Source organism: Athene cunicularia, assembly GCF_003259725.1.
Source record: "Athene cunicularia isolate RWA chromosome 4 unlocalized genomic scaffold, athCun1 chr4_part3, whole genome shotgun sequence".
NCBI classification, from domain to species: domain Eukaryota; kingdom Metazoa; phylum Chordata; class Aves; order Strigiformes; family Strigidae; genus Athene; species Athene cunicularia.
In genome coordinates, this window is record NW_020799100.1 from 9,538,760 (window position 1) to 9,555,759 (window position 17,000).

At 38.7% G+C, this 17,000-nt stretch overlaps 1 protein-coding gene across 3 annotated transcripts in view; it reads left to right on the forward strand.

Moving 5' to 3' along the window:
• The window catches only part of ATRX (ATRX, chromatin remodeler), a 78,800-nt gene that overhangs the window by 9,713 nt on the left and 52,087 nt on the right, over window positions 1-17,000 (forward strand). For 2 of the 3 annotated variants that reach the window (XM_026848252.1, XM_026848250.1), the window contains exons 6-9: window positions 2,844-2,953; window positions 4,551-4,618; window positions 8,335-11,258; window positions 14,553-14,631. In XM_026848252.1, coding sequence (XP_026704053.1) covers window positions 2,844-2,953; window positions 4,551-4,618; window positions 8,335-11,258; window positions 14,553-14,631 — 3,181 coding nt within the window. The remainder of the gene's footprint in view (window positions 1-2,843; window positions 2,954-4,550; window positions 4,619-8,334; window positions 11,259-14,552; window positions 14,632-17,000) is intronic. The other variant, XM_026848251.1, reaches the window with a different exon arrangement.

Sequence of the window (17,000 nt, forward strand, 5' to 3'; positions counted from 1 at the left end):
CAGGTGAAGGACATGACAGTGGTCTACTTCAAGAGCAGCTGGATTAGGAATGCATCAGAACAGTTTGATTTTGTGATACGCACAGAAAAGGTAGTGCAGATTCATTTATTCCACGCTTGCATGCAGCAAGTCTAGTTATGTGAAATGGCACCTTTCTCTTGCTACTAGAATGGGGTGCCTAGCCTGTGCACATACAAAGTTTAGCCTGTGCACATACAAAGTTAAGCATTACTGGCTTAAGCAGGTAAGTGTGTAGTCCCACCTACCTGATATCCTGAATTTTATGCACGGTGCAAGTAAATATACATAATAACAATAAAATAAAAAATGCCACTCTGCCTTGTCCTTGCAGAGTGCATCTTCATGTTTTTATTAGGAGTTACATGTCCTGTTTCTATTAAAAATATTAGTAGTAATAGAACTCTTGGTTTATAGCATCAAAATGCTTTTATCCAAGACTATAAGAGGCATTGTGTCAGTTCTTATTTTCAAGTTCTGTGTCTGCAGAATGCTTATGGTTGTGGTTTTGCTAATAAACTCATAGTTAGGAACGTTTTTTACGTAAGTATTTTCTCAGTATAATGAATTAGTAGTTGTTTCTTTGGATCGTCATCATTTGTAGTAGTAACATGATTTACTGAGGTTTGCCTCATAAATTACCCTCCTCTTTTTTTTTTCTGGTGCCAACTTGCAGATTTTTTGGGGAAGGAGGCAAAAGTGCTTCCCTGTAAAGTTGTAGAGAAGGGGGAAGTGGCTTGGGACTTGACAGTGATGAGCTCGTTCTCCCTCAGCTGGCTGTTACTCTCTGTGATTCTTAGACCCATTTAAGGACTGTGATGTTTGACAAAGCCTGGGTAGGCTTCCATGCTGCTTGGTATAATAGAACATGGTATTCGTTTTCAACTAATACAGTACAGTGCATGCGTTTATTCAGGGTTTACCAGCAATGTTTGAAACAGACGTTTGAGCTGGTTTTGAGGTTATAGGAGGTGCTTTGCAAGTCCATGAGCTCTGCAGTACATACAATCATGCATGCATTGAAGTTGAAAACAACTAATCTTCTATTAAAAATTTCAGATTCACTATTTTCACTGAAATGTAAGGGTGTATTAGTTGTTTTTACTGGCCTGTAAGCTATTAAAGATTGTGCTTCAGTAGTAAATTGCTAGTAGTGTGTAATGTATCTTGATAACTTTCATTCAGTTCCTTAACATTGTGGTGTTGGTGCTTGGTTCTAATTCTATGGTAGTGATTATTAAAAAAAAAAAAAAAGTCTGTACTCAGAGTGTAACCATTAAGTTAACCATTTGAGTTAATTTTTTATACTACTTTACTGAACATGACAGCAAACGGTAGTCACAGTTAAGTGATCCCATATCAAACCTCTATCTGCTTGATCCCAAATATAAGTCTTTGAAAGTACATTGTCCTGGTTTCGGTTGGGGTAGAGTTAATTTTTCTTCTTTGTAGCTAGAGTAGTGCTGTGTTTTGGATTCAGTGTGGGATTTGGTAGGAGAAGAAAGTTGATCATGCGCTGATGTTTTCACTTGCTGAGAGATCAAGGACCTTCCAACTCCCCATGTCCTGCCTGTATGCAGGTGTACAAGAAGCTGAGAGGGAGCACAGCCAGAGCAATGGACCCGAATTGGCCAGTGAATTATTCCATATTGTGTAATGTCATGCTCAGTACATAAATGAGGATCTGGGAAGGAGGGAGTTCTCTCTCTTGCTTCTGGGATTGCAGTTTTGGGATCTTGGTTTTTCAGGATCACTAGTGGGGAACGGCTGGTTATCAGTTGGCAGGTGGTGAGCAGTTGCATTGTGCTTTACCCATTTGTACTTTCTGTTATTGTTTTATTTCAATTATGAAACTGTTTTAATCTCAATCTATGAATCTCCCTTTACCCCTTAAATTTTTTTCTCTCATCCCCCGGGCAGGGGAGAGTGAGTGAGTGGCTCCACAGTGTCTGGCTGCCAGCCGGGTTTAAACCATGACCTCTCTGAGCAGAGTGCATGAGCTTTCACAAATGATTTTTCTTTTTCTTGAAAGCAGTGATGCTGTTGAAAACAAAATGGTCTTATAGTATTAATTAGTCTGTTTAACAACCTGGCATGTAGGAAGCCTCCCAACCCTAAGTTCACCACCTTTCAAAATGAATTGGGGGACTGACATTAAAAAAATACTTTCTTGACCAAAGTAGATATAGCAGCAGAGTGGTACATGAAATGCAGGAGCAATTGGCAAGATGATGAGAATATATGTATTACAGCAAAATTGCAGTTTCAAAAAAGAAAAACAACCCAACCAACAACAAAAACCACCATCAAGAAGGGAAAAAAAGTGAAAGAAGTTGTTTCAGGCACTATTATAAGGATTTCATGCATCTTCTGTAACTGTTTCCCATATTTTTCTTTGAGAAACAAAAACTGTATGTGAAAGAAATACCATAACATAAACATGAATTAAAAATGGTATTTTATGAACAAAAATTAAATGAGGAAGGTTGTACAGAATATCAGGGCTGCTTTGAAAGAGTTTTAGTGATGACTCTTATGTAGGTGTGTTGTCGTAAGGTGACCAGTTAATCCAAATTAAATCTGTCAAAGGAAAAAAATTGTGTCTTGGCCTCAAATAGATTATAGAAATTGGAGGAAAATTCTGTCAGTCTTTAAATGACGAGTGGTTACAGAAAGATTTATCTAATGCTGGGTGGTAAAGAAATAAAGGCATAAGAAAAACCTGACAGGCCAAAATATTGTAAGAAAATGAAATAGGTATATACAGATTTCTTTAAAAATGAAAACAATTACAATTAATGTGTGGTTTATAATCCTCTCTATAGAAGAAGGACTACATGGAATTGTAAGCTGTACAGCTTGTGGGCAACAGGTGAACCATTTTCAAAAGGATTCAATCTATAGGCATCCTACACTGAAAGTTCTTATTTGTAAGGTATGTGGTAAACAGTTCTACAGTTTGTACTGTTTTGTTTGAAATGTTGTATTAGTTGATTTGGGTGGAATTTTTGTGGGAGTAGTTCTTGTTTATTATCCAATAAGCTTTTCAGTCATTAACTGTTACAGTAAAGGAAACTAAAAGCAGAAAACAAAAAGGCAAATACAGCTTACAAATTTATATTCCAATTTTCTTACGCTCCAGTTAAAGTCACTATGGTTTCTCTTGTAATTTAATTTTACAGTTATGTTTAAGGTTATAATGTCAGTGAATTTTTTATTTTAAATGATCTGTCTGAAATTTCTGCCTACTCATAATGTATTATAAGAGCAGATTCCATTCTGGATCTCTTGGTAAAGCACTGTATGTAAAACAACATAAGAATGGAAGTGAAAAAGCAGCTTCAAAGCCATTTCGGTTTCGCTTGTGTACAGCTCCTGGACTGTTTTCATTTATGGCGATGTCCGTAATGATGGTCTAGTCCATAACCCAAAACCAGCATCTGGGTCTTCTGCTACGTGGTTCCATGGTGGCTTCAGTTAGGCCTTAAATTGCCTGCAAGAGATGAGGAACAGCGGATGAAGGAAGCATTCCTATCTCCTGTTGTGGAGACCTCTTTTAATTTCAAAGAGATATAGAGACTTCTCTTGCATATGTCTATAGCTGTAGAAATCCTGTATTAATAAAGATATTTCTGGAGAGATACAGGTCTTTGTTAGAATGCACATTTAGCATTCCCCTTCTCTTTGCTCCTTCTGCTGCTCCCCCAATTCCCAGTTAATGTTACATGTTCAGCTGACACTATCTTAGGCATGTCCATCTAGTCTAATATTATGGCTCATTTCTTCTATTCATTCTGGCTTGTTTCTTTTATAAAATATGCTTTCGAAAAATCAGCTTACAAGACAACTGTTTTCAGCCTTCACTGGAGTCCTAGAATTGAAAATCCCTAACATGTAGCTGTACGTGTTCTTGTGATGCATGCAAAAACACCCCCACACCTTCAAAATTCGGTTTAAAGAATTCAGCAACTGAAGCCACTGCTACTGCTAGCTGAGTTGTGTGTATCGTTTCCTTAGTATTACCAGTTTTTCAATGAAAATGCTTAGTTTGCACCTGGAAATTCAAGTCTTGGATGTTAACATCGGGATAAATACTGACGACCTTTTTATTTAAAGCCCTATGGGATCAATTGCTAACATAAGGAGCATTCAGCTGGAAATTGTAATTTATGTAGGATGAATTGCATCAGGGAAGATGTGTTGATTTGCCTAGGAAATAGATGGAAAAAACTTACAGGTTTGAAGAGAAGCATTCAGTTGATGTTGTAAAATATCCAAGTATGAAGCTATCAAACAAAAGTCTGTTTAATTTTCAAATAGACTTTGAGACAGCTAAATAAAAAGTCATGGTTTAGGACCTGTTGTATTTATGGAAGATGTTTTTTAGATTAACACAAATGTAAGGGTTGGAATGCTGAAGACCTTGCAGCTGCTGCTTTTAATGGCTTGCTTCTAATACATGCTGAAATCATATGAATTACTGAAGTCCAGTTGAGATTTAATAAAAAATGCTTTGTCCTATCTCTTTACAGACTTGCTACAAGTACTATATGAGCGATGACATTAGCCGTGATTCAGATGGAATGGATGAACAGTGTAGGTATGTGTACAAAAACTGAAAGAACACCCACAGCTCTTTGGTTTGTGTCTTTTTTTCTTGCAATAATGAAATTATTGACAGATAAAGACCAGTACATAGGAGCTTAATCAACAGTTGTTTCTCACTAAGAAATGCTCAACCCTAGGGTTTTTATAAATATTTGATTGTTATTTTAGTAATCAACAGGAAAACATTCTATAAAGGTATCCAGTAGCAAACACTTGTAAGACATCACATTTGTTCTGGGAGAACCTTCTTTACTAGCAACTGGAAAAAAAGCCCACACCTTAAAAAAATTCCCACCATGTTTCACATTGTTCTCACCAACAGGGAGGGGCTGGTGGGGAGTGTGAAGTTCAAGGGCAGCTTTGGCTGCACTGCCTGTGACATGGTGGAGTTCATGATCCTTATGGCAGTGAGGAGGATGCACAGCATGCTCACTGCCCTGGATTTCAGGAGAGCAGAATTTGGCCTTTCCTCTTCAGGGATCTGCCTGGTGGAGTAGCATGGGATACAGCCCTGGAGGGAAGAGGTGCCCAAGAAAGATTGTTAATATTCAAGGATCACTTCTGCCAAGCTCAGGAGCAATGCAACCCAAGGAAGTCAGGCAAAAATGCCGGGAGACCTGCATGGATCAACAAGGAGCAACTGGACAAGCTTAAAAACAAAAAAGAAATTTACAGAAAGTGGAAGCAAGGATAGATAGCTTAGGAGGAATACAGAGAAACTATTCAAGTAGCCAGGGATTGGTTTAGGAAGGCCAAAACCCCGATAAAACTGAATCTGGCTAGGGATGTCAAGGGCAATACAAAAAACTTTTACAGCTACCTCATTGATAAAAGGAAGACTAGGGAAAATGTGGGCCCTCTCCAAAAGGAAATGGGGGACTTAGTTACCAGGGATATCTAGAAGGCTGAGGTACTCAATGACTTTTTTGCCTCAGTCTTCACCTGCAAGGGCTCTAGCCTGGAAAATATGTTAGGGTAAATGGAGAATAAGGAGATGATTGGTGACAGCCAACATGGCTTTACTAAGGGCAAATTACGCCTGGTGAATTTGGTGGCCTACAACAGGGTTACAGCAATGATGGATAAGAGAAAAGCATCTGATATTGTCTACCTGGGCTTGTGCAAAGCATTTCACGCTGTCCCACATGACATCCTTGTGTCTATGTTGGAGACGTGGATTTGACAGATGGACCATTCAGTGGATGAGGAATTGGCTGGATGGTCACACTCAGAGCTGAGGTCAATGGCTCGATGTCCAAGTGGAGAGCAGTGATGAGTGCCGTTCCTCAGACTGGTGCTGTTTAGCATCATTCTTGGTGACATGGACAGTGGGATCAAGGCACCCTCAGCAGGTTCACCGGCTACACCAAGCTGTGTGGTGCGGTCACATGCTGGAGGGAAGGGATGGGCCATCCACAGGGACCTGGACAGGCTGGAGAGGTGGGACTGTGCAAACCTCATGGAGTTCAACAAGGCCAAGTGCAAGGTCCTGCCCATGGGTCGGGGCAATCCCAAGCACAAACCCAGGCTGGGCAAGGAGTGGATTGAGAGCAGCCCTGTGTAGAAGGACTTGGGGGTATTGGTGGATGGAAAACTGACTGTGAGACAGCAATGTGCGCTTGAAGCCCAGAAAGGCAACTGTGTCCTGGGCTGCATCCAGAGCAGTGTGGCCAGCAGGGTGAGGGAGGGGATTCTCCCCCTCTGTTCCCCTCTCGTGAGACCCCCCCTGCAGTGCTGTGTCCAGCTCTGGGGCCCCCAACATCAGAAGGACACAGACCTGCTTGAGCACATCCAGAGGAGGCCACAAAGATGATCAGGGGCTGGAGCACCTCCCCTGTGAGGACAGGCTGAGAGAGTTGGGGGGTTCAGCTGGAGAAGAGAAGACTCCGGGGAGACCTTAGAGCGGCCTCCCAGTGCTTAAAGGGGCTACAGGAAAGGTGGGGAGGGACTCTGCATCAGGGGGTGTAGGGACAAGGGGTAACGATTTTAAACTGACAAAGGGGAGATTCAGATTAGATGTAAGGAAAAAATTCTTCCCTATGAGGGTGGTGAGGCCCTGGCACAGGTTGCCCAGAGAAACTGTGGCTGCCCCCTCCCTGGCAGGGTTCAAGGCCAGGTTGGACGGGGCTTGGAGCAACCTGGGCTGGTGGAAGGTGTCCCTGCCTGTGGCAGGGGGGTGGAACTGGATGATCTTTAAGGTTCCTTCCAACCCAAACTTTTTTTTTGTTCTCTGATTTTTAACTAAAGAACGTGACACCATACAAATACTTTAAAGGTGGGGATAGAATCTGACATTCTAAACCTTGTGAGCCACAGAAACTTATTTTTACAGATGAGTTTCCCACTTTTGAAATACTGAAGTTCTTCTCTGTCCTTACATCAAATACATAAATATGTCACACAGAATCATCTAGGTTGGAAAGGACCCTGGAGATCATCTAGTCCAACCGTTCACCTAGCACAGTTCCCACCTACAGCATATCCTTAAGGTCTAAATAGACCCTACTCTTGAATCCCTCCAGGGATGGGGACTCCACCACCTCTCTGGGCAGCCTATTCCAACGCCTAACAACCCGTTCTGTAAAGAAATCCTTCCTAATATCTAGTCTGAACTTTCCATGGCGCAACTTGAGGCCATTTCCTCTTGTCCTGTTGCTTTCTACTAGGCTAAAGAGGCTCAAACCCAGCTCTCTGCAGCTTCCTTTCAGGTAGTTGTAGAGGGTGATAAGGTCTCCTCTCAGCCTCCTCCAGACTAAACACCCCCAGTTCCCTCAGCTGCTCCTCATAGGACATGTGTTCCAGACCCTGCACCAGCTTTATAGCCCTTCTCTGGACATGTTTGAGTAACTCTATGTCCTTATTGTAGTGAGGGGCCCAAAACTGAACACAGTAATCAAGGTGCGGGTGGCCTCACCAGCGCCAAGTACAGGGGCAAGATCCCTTCCCTGTCCCTGCTGGCCACACTGTTGCTGACACAAGCCAGGATGCCACTGGCCTTCTTGGCCACCTGGGCACACTGCTGGCTCATATTTGGCCGGCTGTCAAGTCAACACTTCCAGGTCCATCTCTGACTGACAGCTCTCCAGCCACTCCTCCCCAAGCCTGCAGCGCTGCTAGGGGTGGTTGTGTCCTTACATCAATACATAAATCCAGTCAAAACTGCAGTCTGTGATGCCTATGAGCTTACTTGTCAGCTACTTTTCAGGTCTTTATCAAAGCCTATGCAATCTGTGCACAGGTCAAAAATCATGTGTATTTTTTTCATATATGTCTGCAGTAGTAATATACCACTTAAAGCTAGAAAGTCTTAAGCTAATTTATTTTGCTGTAACAAATAATTTTTTTTAAAATTCTCAGAAGAAACATGGAAAAGATAATTTTTCTCATTTAAAATTGGTGCTGAAATTGTGTTTGGATCTTACTGACCATTTCAGTTTTGTGAGCTATTAATCTAATACCTTAATTTTCTGACTTTTTAATTTGACTTTCTAATTCTCAATTGAGTGCTTTTCAGTCACGTTTTTAATAATGTTATTAAGTAAGTTAATGGGTATCTGTTTATCGCCTGAATTTTTAAAATGCAAAGTCTGTATCAAATAGTGAAAAATAATATAATAAATATAATAGCGAAAAATAGCAAAATGTCTCTAATTTGTCACCTTGTTGACATGGAGATAAGACTCTTATATTTATTATGTTTCATTTCAGGTGGTGTGCTGAAGGTGGAAATTTGATTTGCTGTGACTTTTGCCATAACGCCTTCTGTAAAAAGTGCATTTTGCGCAACCTGGGTCGAAAGGAGCTATCGACTATACTGGATGAAAATAACCAGTGGCACTGCTATATTTGTCATCCAGAGCCTTTGTTGGACTTGGTCACTGCATGTGACAGTGTCTTCGAAAATTTAGAACAGTTACTGCAACAAAACAAAAAAAAGATCAGAGTTGAAAGTGAAAAAAGTAAAGTATATGATCAAACAGTTAAGTTTTCTCCAAAGAGAAACAATTCAAACTGCAATGGTGAGGAAAAAAAACTACATCGTTCATATTCAGGTTCACTAACATATTCTTATAAAGCACTTATGGTGCCAAAAGACTTGCTTAAGAAAACAAAAAAGCTGGTTGAAACTACAGCAAGTCTGAATTCTAGCTTTGTAAGCTTTTTGAAAAAAGCTGCAGAAAATGTAAAAAGCCCAGCTCTGCAACTTTCTCAGCTAAAAGCTTTTAAATCTGTGTTGAATGACCTGAAAAAAGCTCATCTGGCATTAGAAGAAGGCCTGAACCTGGAGATGCAAGCTTTGAGTGTTAAAATCAAAGACAAAAATACCAAAGAGAAAAAACCTGATGTTAGATCAGAGAAAAATGAGGTGAATAAAGATGAAGGAAAGGAACATGTGGCATTAAAAGAGGATGATACTGTAAAGACACACAGAAAAGTTGTATCAGAAGAGCCTGGCAGTGAGCCCATGGATCAAAGTGTTCCAACAGTGGAACAAACAGAAAACAAGCGTACTTCTGGTGAAGAGAAAAGGTCTGGCAGAAGTGAAGAACCTCAGTATGAACCTAATAGTACAGAGGCTTTAGACATGGATATAGTGTCTGTTCCTTCATCTGTTCCTGAAGATATTTTTGAGACTCTAGAATCTGCTATGGAGGTTCAGATTACATCAGATGAGCAAGACAATGGAAATACAGGAACAGATCATGAGACTTTAAATTCAAATGTGAAAATGAACACTCCTATGAAAGATACTAAAGGTGGTACTAAGTTTAAAACATCTGCTAAAGGATCAAAAGAATTGGTTGTAAAATTGACTCCTGTTTCCCTTTCGGAGTCTACAGTTAAAGCTGAAGATCAAAACAGCAATGTAGAAAAGGCAAGTAAGGATGTTGATGGAATACCTAGGGCAGAAAACTGTGATTCTGTAAAACAGAATCATCATGGTGGCAGTGAACCTTCCACAGAGAATGAAACTGTCTCACTTGTAGAGGAATCTGATCTCAGGAGATCACCACGTGTGAAGACCACACCTCTGAGGCGCCAAACAGACATCAGTCCTTTAACATCAAATTCAGAAGAAGATAGCAATGACACATGTAATGAAAAAAGTAAGAGAAAATCATCAAAACAACCAAGGAGGAAAAATGATAAAAGAAATTCTTCTGACAGCACTGTTGATGGTCCTAGCCCTAATAAACTTTCTAAATCAAAAAAGCCATATGTATTGGATCATAGCTCAGATTCTGATGAGATGCCAGCTGTTCTTAAAGAAGTAGCTATGATGAGTCACAGTTCTTCAGATATTGATAGCAATAGTGAAGCACAAACAAATGATCAGAAGACTTTAAATTTTCTAAAGGATCAACCAGTAAAGGATGAAAATGGAAAACGAAAAAGAAAAAGTTCCAGTTCTGGTTCAGATTTAGATGCTAAAAGAGGCAAATCAGCTAAAAATTCCACTTCTGCTAAAAAGAAACGACAAAACTATTCAGATTCTTCAAACTATGATTCTGAGTTAGAAAAAGAAATAAAAATTTTGAGTAAAATTGAGTCTGCAAAAAAAGCTAAGAAAAAATACTCCCGAAAAGAAGATAGTTATGATTCCTCTGAAGAAGAGCAGAGGAAAAATGTAAGTAGTAAGAGAAAGACAAATTTGAAGAAACAGAGAGAGAAATCTTCTGAAGACGATAATGCTGAAAAGTGTTCCCCAGAAAATGAGATTAATCCTTCTAAAGAGAAAAAAATAGGTAAGGGGTCAGCTGCTAAGGAAAGGATAAACAGAGACCTAAAAGAAAAGAATATAAAGGGAAAGCATGATGAGTCTTCTGATGTTGAGAAGTCTTTACTGGAGAAGGAGGAGAGTTGTCCTAAAGGTGTAAAGCAAACTGCAATTAAGAAGAGCAAGGATCTGAAAAAGAAAAAGCCACAGGAAGATTCATCTTCAGAGAGTACTGAGAAATCTGCAAAGAAAGACGACAATTTGGATTTATCAAAAGACAGGGTCAAGATTAAAAAAGGATCAGAAAGCAAAGTGAAGAAATCTGAAAAACTGAAAAAGAAAAGTTTTAAGAAAGAACAAGATGATTCCTCTTCTGATGTTGAAAAGTCATCTCCAGAGAAAGGAAGTTGCAATTCTTCTGAAAACGACAAAACTAAAAATGAACCAGTGTTTAAAGAAAATAAAAGGAGGAATTTGAGGGAGAGACTATCTAAAAGAGTACAGATTGATTTATCCTCTGATGCTGAAAAATCTCCCCTAAAAGAGGAGAGTTCTTCTGAAGATACTGTGCAGAGTAAAAAACAAACTGAAACTAAAGAAAAGAAAAAAGTAAGTCACAAAAAGAAAATTTCCAAGAAGGAACAGAATGACTCATTGTCCTCTTCTGATGAGGAATCTTATGAAGATAGTAAGAAAAAGATTAAAAGAGGGTCAATGAAAGAAAGTAAAAAGAGTAACTTAAAAAAGAAATTGTCAAAAAAGAAGGTGGTTGTCACTTCCTCTTCCTCATCTGATAAGGAAGAAAATGATGAACAGAATTCAACAGGTGATGGAAGCAGTGATGAGCAGAAAATTATGCCAGTGACTGAAAACTTAATGCTGTCTGCTGGTACAGGATTTTGTCAGTCATCAGGTGTGCAAATGTTCATCTGCATGTATTATTACTATATTCATAGAGGAAGTTTGTAAGATTTGGGTGATGTTTAATCATCTAGAAGTGAAAATATTCATAAGTAGGTAATTACACATTTAGACGTTTGCAGACAGTTTTTTTGATACTGATTTGGAAGCACCCATTTCAGTTTGTGCAGGGAAATGGATGTCACTGTAAATGGAGAGGTTTGAGAAGCTATAGTTAGTAATTCCCACAGGTATTCCCTTGCAGCACAGCTTTCAGAAGCCTGTTCTTTGGTTGCCCAGGTACTATTTAGCAAAAGGCTGGTTTTAAGCAGTAGGTATCTGATGAACTCAAATTTGTCAGCTCATGGTTGTGTACTAGAGACGACTATGAAGACTTGTGGCATTGTAATAGACATTTTAAAAATCAAGTGGATGGTTTTTATGCCTCACAAGACCCATGTAGCCTTAGAGCAGCTGGTGTCTGTGATGGTTTTGGATGGGATAGAGTTTATTTTCTTCATAGTAGCTGGCATGGAGCTATGGTTTGGATTGGTGCTGAACAGTGTTGATAGCACAGGGATGTTGCAGGTACTGCTGGGCAGTGCTTACACAGAGCCAGGGCCTTTTCTGCTCCTCGCCCCACCAGCGAGGAGGCTGGGGGGGCACAAGGAGCTGGGAGGGGGCACAGCCAGGACAGCTGAGCCCAACTGACCAAAGGCACATCCCCAACCGTATGACATCTGCTGAGCATGACTTTACTGTAACTGTTGGCTCAGATACAGCAGTTTGTGACTCTGCAACTAAACAAAAATTAATAAAATACGTTTATGAAGGTAGCAGAAGGGCCATAGATGCATTTTTTTGGAAAAGCCCTTGTAGGCAGACACTAAATGCAAAATGAGGTGATGGTTATTTGTACTTTCTTAAAACAAACCACTACCACAAGCAAAACACCCAGATTTTGTATTAAACATAATGTTCATCTTTTTTCATATCAACTTGATGCTGAGCCATTTCTTCCCTAAATTTTCCTGCAGTTTAATTTCTCAAGAGTTGTTAATCCTTGCGCATGCAAAGGTTGCTTTTCACAGGTGCTGTGCTGCTTTGGATTTAGAGCCCTGTTAAGAAAGTGAAGTTTGATTGATGATGTTTTGCATCATTGTAAAGTAACAATTAGAAAACGGGTTTCTTGTTCACTGTATTATACAGCCCTGTAATGTTTGTTTTTCAAGGTCCCCTGATAAAGTAAGTTTAGTTGCATCTCTGTGCATGTAATATTAGGACTTAGGACTTTTCCTTAATGGCTGCCAAAACAATGTTTTCCCTAGTGATGCCACTGCTGGGGGAGACAGCAAATAATTAATGTTTTGAATAGTAATGAACTAGCATCTTGCATGTGGTAGTGGCCATGGCTGCTACAACACTCGCTATAGATAGACAGTTAATGGTACTCGGTGACAGTAATTCCTATGCAACAGTTCTTGTCATCACTGGACCATTAAAGAAAAATACTTCAAAAATAAAATTGCTTATGTAGAGTGTATGTTCACAGACTTGGTATTGAAATGGCTCAGGAGGAAAAAGTTGGTTTTAATAAATCAGAAGGTGTCTGAGGCAGTGAGGGTGATTTTTTTATTTGCAAGTCACAAGTGGAAAGATGGGATAATTATTGAATGGGAGAGATGGATAACAGTCTACAAATTGGAAAAATAAGATAGTGATGTGGGATGACTGACAATAGAGTTAGAGAGAAGTGGATTGATATAGCCTGGAGGGAGGATGCTAAAAATGGAGAGTCTTAATTGCAGTCTTCTAGTCACCTAATGCGTATTTCTAGAGAAGGCTGAGATGGATGCATGACAAATGGATGAGAGGCCATGGGTACAAGTTTTGGCAAGGGAAACTCTTGATTAAACTCCTTACATTAAGGATGGTCAAAGCCTGAAAGTGATTGCCCTGTCAAATTTTGGAATCCCTGTCACTGGAAATACTCAAACCTTGGCTGGCCTGAGAAAACTGAGTTTGCCTTATGAGGAGGAAAACTTGCCCTAGCTCTTCAGTTTGCTTTTGGCTTAATAGCTGAATAAATAAAGGAGTCTCTTCTGTGTCTGAAGAGGCTATATAGGCTGATCGTTGAATGAGACTTTAACCAACAGGATAGTTCTAGTTGTCTAAGATTGAGGGACTTTTCTGTGATCACCTCTTGCCCAGTTCTGTCAGACATCTGGCTAGTGTTAATTTCAGGACAAGTGTATATTAAAACAATTTGGAGCAAGCCTCTTGCAGCCTAGTTTTAGTCCACTCCCCACATGTAGAAAAGAAACAGTACAACTGATAAATGAGGGGATCCCAATTCATTAGGATTTTGAGATCTCTTTTTCCTAAGCTTAATTTTACTAACTAGCAGATTTGACTGATTTACATGAGAGTCAGATGAATGAGAGAAAAGGAAGGGAAGAGGGCTGGGAGCGTACTAGAAATAATCTGAATTCCTCCACTTCAACCAGGAGAGTGCAGAGGAGCTTAAAGGCAGGTATCATACTGTGTTATTCTTTATTATGTCTCCCAATGCTGCTGAGTTTGATGTGCTTTCCATGGGAGACTGTATCCATGTAGTGCAGCTGATATTTGCTGTAAGGACAGCACATGTAGTTTTCAAAACTTAAGTCTTCACACATACACAGCAAGTGTACATGCACTGTATTTGATACTCTGAAAGCAAAAATACACAAGGTTTATTGTTCTCGAGTACTTCTTAATGGCAGCAGGATGGCTTATAAGTTTAGTAAGTGATTCTGTAGTATATTTGTTTGGGCCTTCTTTTAAGGTTACACAAATTCAGTAGTGGAGCTTCTGAAATTGAGAACTAGTAACTTCTTGGGAAACTTAATGTCTGAATCCTAGGTGGAGTATTCAATCTCTGTATGTTGTGGTTTAAAAACCCAGATTTCACAGTATATAGTAGGGAAAGAATTGCAAGTTACCCAGATTTCACAGTATATAGTAGGGAAAGAATTGCAAGTTGTATGCAGTAGCAAGGGTAGTGTGGATGAAAGTGCTGCTTGAAAACTAGATCCTTTTATTAATGAAAATATTTTTATATGTCAAGATAAGGTAACTGGCTTTTTTATTTGCTAGTAGAACAAGCTGTTTTTATATGGGATTCTTGATGAAGACAATAGTTCATGTGCTGTGTCGTTTACTGCTGATTTTACATGTACTAAGTTTTATGTTTTCTGTTTGTTTGTGTGTTTGTTTTTTTTGTTTTGTTTTGTTTTGTTTGTTTTGTTTCCCCTTCCTCCTCCAGGAGATGAGGGAGAGACTAAATCAAGGGCTGTTCCAATGGAGGAGGAGGAAGATGATGATGATGACGATCCTGAGAATAGGTATGATACCATCCATAAGGACTTAAAAAAGATTATAACACACCCTAGGCGTGGGCGCAAACCGGCGCAACGGAAGAGCAAGCAGGTTGTAAAAACCACGACTGCCTGCCTTGTAAAGACTCGCTCACGGGCCGCCCGCAAGTTTGAACAAGGGGCCAGAAAACAGAGGCCAAAATCCAGAATTGCAAAGAGTATTTAGAAGTGTTAGCTAACACACCTTGCATAGGGTGTGTTATAAATGTGCTGCAGCACTGTTCATTTTATATTCCTGTTGAAAGGGTGAGGTTTGTGACAAGTATTTTATTCAGGCAGGTAAAAACCTACTTCTGATAAATGTGAATTTCAGCTAGTTACATGAATAGAAAGTAAAAATTTGCCTCTGTGCAACATGCAGTGCTAAAATATTTTCAGATTGAACTTGGTTATTACTGTTACATAATTTGCTTTTTAAATTGAAACACCTTTTCTCAATAAAGAGAAAACACAGATGTGGAGAAAACAATATTAGATGTTTTCAGCTGTTAATTAAATGAATTTTAATCCAGTAAATAGTACCTTAAGTGACTAATGTGATAGTTAAGGCCCCAATTCTACAAGCACTGTGCATAGGTTCAACTGGTATCAAAGAGACTAATTAATGGATTTTAAGTCTTTGCATAGATATTTTCAGAATTATATGTATTGTTTCAGTTTCAAGTTCAATAAAAAATGAATCTATGTAAGAAATAATTAAGATTTCTTATTTTACCAGTACTGCTGTAGTTATGAAAATTAGCTTGGCTAGAAAATGTAAAAGCTTTGTTTCCTAATGAGTGAATGCACAACATGAAGTATTGCTCAATTACAAGCCAGTTTCTTTTTGGAAGTTATTTTAATTAGACTAAAGAGTTGTTCAGTTTTTTTACACAGTATTTCAGAAACTGATTTTTTTTTTTTTGCCATATAGCATGTATGGGACCAGCTTCATAGCTTTGCAGTTGTTGATGGAGTCTTTTTCTGCTTCTGAGCCTTACTAGTTTAGAATATGGTGTCTTTATTTCACAGAGTTGTATGTTTTGATCTGTGGCTGAAGTAAATTTTAAATACACTGCTTTATATCCTTTATGGACCTCAGTTTGGCATCAAAATGCTGATGATGTAGTTCTTTCTTGTTTTCAGTCATCAAATTTAATCAAATAACTGTAGGGACTTGACAGCCCAGGGTCATAAGCAGAACACATAAACACTGGTAATACAAGATTTTTTTTTTAAATGATGCTTTAATTCCAGTCCTGTTTTGATCCACCCCCCCCCCACCCCCCCTTCTTTTTTTCTTTTTTGTTTGTTTCTTAATTGTTTCTGGTTGATAACTAAGTGAATACGCTTTTGTCAAAGTTCAGTGTTAACCATACAAATGTTACTGACAGATCTTAATTATTAGTTTAAGAGCTGTATTGGGAAATTAGTTGACCCAATTAATAACAAACAAATCAGTAATATGAATTTGGGGTTTAAAAATCAGTTTCTGTACTTTGTTTTTAAGCTGAATCTTTGTTGAAATTTTTATTTAGGGAATATTTTCAATATATTTATGAGATGGGGGAAGTATTTTGTCAATAAACAGTTTTGTCAACCTTCAGACATGTTAAGTGGTAACTGCAGTCTACTTTTACGTTCATCATGCTTTGTACTTGGCACCAAAATCAGTTATACAAAATGTAAAAAGAAGGAACAAGTTTCAAGAAGTTAAAAGCTTGTTCTTCTATTTACTCAACACAAAGTGTTTAAATAGTTTACTTACTATTCAGATAAGTTGCCTATTTTCTTCCAGGCCAAAGATGGTACATAGTACGTACTGGGTATTTGTAGTGTGGGAACTCTCATGTTTGCAAGTCTAGTTTAGATGTTCTGTTATTTGCATACCTCTGGATGTGCATGACATGAATATTAATAGTCCTGAAATCATCTTTGCCAAAATGCAATACCAAGTGGGTCATAATATGACATACAGCGCTGTATGCTTTCATCTTATGTTGTGTAATTATCTATTATTGGTCCTTCTGATCTTTTAAATGGCACTGTTTAATATGTTTGCGGTAGTTTTGTTTATTAAGAAGTTAATAGTGTATTTAATGCAGAATGCCTTTAAGTATTTGATGGTTGCAATAAATTTTTGTAAAACATTTTTCTTGTCCAAGCATTTAATTTAATACAACTCTGACAGCTTGAAAATACAAAGACAGTACAGTATATAGAACAAGGTGTTTGGCAGTTTTCATTTTTTTTTTAAACATCTATGACATTTCATCAAAATACTCATCTCCTAAAATATATTTTAAATGGTTCTAAATTTTTTAGTAATGTAACAAAGGCCCATTATAAATCAGTAG